Source organism: Asparagus officinalis, chromosome 1 (assembly GCF_001876935.1).
Source record: "Asparagus officinalis chromosome 1, Aspof.V1, whole genome shotgun sequence".
Taxonomy (NCBI): Eukaryota; Viridiplantae; Streptophyta; class Magnoliopsida; order Asparagales; family Asparagaceae; genus Asparagus; species Asparagus officinalis.
The window spans coordinates 14,711,881-14,715,597 of NC_033794.1; the positions used below are offsets into that span (position 1 = coordinate 14,711,881).

At 35.8% G+C, this 3,717-nt stretch overlaps 1 protein-coding gene across 1 annotated transcript; it reads left to right on the forward strand.

Annotated features, from left to right (window-relative positions):
• LOC109836527 (7-hydroxymethyl chlorophyll a reductase, chloroplastic-like) lies at positions 507–2,997 on the forward strand. The gene is made up of 7 exons (XM_020404441.1): positions 507–664; positions 743–839; positions 921–1,005; positions 1,102–1,210; positions 2,327–2,411; positions 2,510–2,551; positions 2,728–2,997. The coding sequence occupies exons 1-7, from the start codon at positions 589–591 to the stop codon at positions 2,813–2,815; spliced, it is 582 nt and encodes a 193-aa protein (XP_020260030.1). The 5' UTR covers positions 507–588; the 3' UTR covers positions 2,816–2,997.

Sequence of the window (3,717 nt, forward strand, 5' to 3'; positions counted from 1 at the left end):
ATTACTAATTAATATTATATAATAATATATTACATAATATTATTAATATATATTATTAAAATATTATATAATATTATAATAAATATGTTAACTATAATTATTATTATATAATATTATTAATATATGTTATTAAATTTTGTTATGAAAATATTAATATATATTATATTTTATATATCATATCATATATTTATAATATAATTAGCATGTATTAGTTAAGTAATACAAAAATATTTTAAAATTATCCCAATTGTCTTCAAAGCGGAACAACATTGTTCCAATATGAAGGATGAGGTAAATTTAGGATAATTATGAGGAAGAGGTAGATGGGATCTTTATATAGTTGGTGTAATTTAGGGGAAAGTTGAGTATTTGTCCCCTAATTATCCTAACAAACCAATAACACCACTAAGTTGACTCCAATTTCATTACTCCAATAAATAACATCAAAAAGTAATGTTCCAAAAATTATCCCATTATCCCCAAAATTACAGCAGTGAATAACCTCCCTAAATAATTTCGGGGGAAAAAAGAAAAACGCCTTATCCTCTCACTTCCACTGAGAGCGAACTAGCTTGAGCTCTACTGACCATGGCTGCAACTCTCAACTCTCCGCCCTCGTTCGTCATCTCCTCCTCAGTTCGATGCTCTTCAACGCCCCCGAATCGTAAATTTAGTTTCTTCCCAAGCTTCACACTGAAAATTTCCATTTTTCAATTTTTTCATTTTTTTTTTGTTTCTACAGAGAAGAGCTCGAATTCAGTCAAGATTCGAGATGATTGGAGGAGCCGATCGAAACCTATTCGCCCCGGCGGCGTCTATCCTGCTAAGGATCAGTGCAGGTTGATTCTAATTTCCCTTTTTTCGCAATTCTGTTCAAATTAGGGTTTTATTTTTGTTTGCTGAGATCGATGTTCTCACAGTCGCTGTGGATTATGTGATACTTACTACATTGCTCATGTCAAGAATGCTTGTGCTTTCTTGGGAGATGGCATGTCCAGAATCGAGGTGACATTTTTCTTTTGATAATTGAAAATTTTAGTTTTTAATTGGTCTTTATTATTTTTCATATTAGTTATTATTGTTATAAATTGATAATATTAGGAATTGGAGCCGAGAGTACATGGAAGGGGAAGGGAAGCAAATTCTGATGAGATGTACTTCGGTGTGCATCAAGAGTTGCTGTATGGTAGAAAGACTAAGCCTGTAGAAGGTGAGTTCGTTGTCACAATAATTTGATATAGCGCATTACATGATCATAATTTCTCTTGGCTATATGATATAATGGTTGGAATCTAGAAAACATCATAATTCAGCTGAGCAATTTTCTTTTAAGGAGCCTCTCTTTACTTCTGTGCATTGCGCCGACATAGATGCCTGTATCTTATTAATAGGGCAAAATTGATACGAAGTTTACATGAAGAGAAAGGTGAATAAGTTGGAGAAGTACGATAGGAAAGAGTAGGAGGAAAAATCAGAAGATGAGACAAACCAGTATAGGCTCCTGAATCAAGTTATCAAATTGCTCACCGTGTACTCTGGTGTAATGTGATGTTATAATATGAGAAGGAAGATGAACACACAATCAAGTGATGAAGGATGTCTGTGTCTCTGAGTTTATTCCAGAGCACACTCTCATTCTGTCATCCGAGTACATTCCAAAACACTTTTGTTCCGTATTCCAAATGCAGAGGTGGCAAACAAGGACAACACATGCAGGAGTTGCTTTGGATATAAGTTTAGAGATCCTAACTATTTGACTTCGCTATTTCTTGATAAGTTAATACGTTCTGTTTGATGTTTGGACTTGACCTCCCATTTCTAGCAATGCCGGAATCTTCAATCCTGAAGTGGGTGGAGCTATTTGCTTGGATTAAGGGTGGAGAGGGGTTAAAACATTTGATTCTGTGTTTTTTATGTGTCTCCCTAAATATCTCCTTCTTTTGGTTGTTTGTTGAGTATGAACTCTCTCTTTTTTCAAGGGTGGCGAAGAAAAAAGAATGTATAAAGAGAATTGGTTAAAGTGGCATAAACCAGCAACTTATCTATCTATGAACCCCGAGGCCTTCATACTTGCAAATGTATCCTGCTACTCGCTATGTCCAAGCCCTAATTCGTAATTTCCTTGAGGTTCTTGTTGCATTGTTAAAAGGAAGTAACAAAAGGCTGACTATATGTTACTTATCTTTTTTTAATGTTACTTATCTATTAATAAAATTCAAGTTTGTGCTTAATTTTTTGTTATCTTGTAGTTAGCTATATGATCAAGGCTAAAACTTTTCATTTTCTAGTTATCACAATGATTACTACAGTTTCATTTTATTTTTAGGAGCTCAGTGGACAGGGATTGTAACAACTATTGCAGTAGAAATGCTGAAAGCAAATTTGGTTGAAGCTGTTATTTGCGTTCAGAGGTAATCACAACTGAGAGATACTGACCAAAGACGAGATGTTTTTCTTCTGGTAGTTTACTCTCTTTATATGAACTATAATTTTTATTTTGTGTCTGCAGTGATCCTGATGATAGACTTACTCCCAGACCTGTTTTAGCCAGGTATTCTATATATTTTCATCTGCTGCTTCTAATTCTGAATGTGAATCTTTATTAGATGAATATGTTTGGCTTTCTTAGTTCATAAGAATTACTTCACGCTGCTGATTTAAAGCGTTATTATATTATGGGTACTTGGTTTTCCATGAATGATGCACCTCCTTCCTCCTTTGCAACAGGACACCAGATGAAGTTTATGCAGCAAAAGGTGTTAAGCCAACATTATCTCCTAACCTTGATACTCTTGCGCTAGTTGAGGTGACTTAGTTTTCCTTCTCGTCACTGCATTTGTCTACTTTACTTTTCATCTATGTGATTCCTCTTGTAAAGATGCAATTTTAATGCAGCACACTCTATGCTTCTGAACACAGTGTAAAGATTTTCTATTTGATGACACTTGGGCATTTATGAGTTACACTATCAATATATTTTGATCTTTATTTTCTGAACTCGAAGTCTTTCTGAATAATGTGTGATACCCAACTACTGTACCGTATATCCATCAAACACTGTGCTCGCCCATGAGTTATTTTTTTTGCATAATTCATAGTTTAGAAAAAGAAAACCCTCTTTAACTTAAAAAGAACATTAGATAAATCCTAAAATAAAAATATATTAGCTAGGATCTATACGTATATTGTTGCATTTATTACAACATGTACTCAATTATACAATATATGTGTTAATTTAAAACACTTGTCAAAGACTTCCTAGATGTAGATCTTACACTTCACATCCGTCTTTTGAAACAATTGTTTCCACTCATTCAAATGTGGAAACAAATTCACATGGGTAGTGAATGGATGGGGATGTGACACATCACTATCAAGCACAAAATTTGTGCTTGGTACCAAGCATACCCATATTTCTCATATATATTGTTGACATATTAGTATTAGTTAGGACTTATTTGTAAGTTGTGTACGGGGCCTATATAAAGCCCAAGAGATCTCATAATGAATTAGGGTTTCTATTTCAACTTGGTATCAGAGCCTTCTCCAAACCCTAGCCGCCGTACTCCCCCCCCACCGGCATGGCCCCCCCCTCACCCGGCCACTTCCCCCACCGGACATCACCCCACCCTTCCACGACAGCCCCCCCTCGCAGCAGCAGCCCCCACCGCACACAGCCCCTCACCCCCACGGCCAGCCCACCCCCACAGCCCAGCA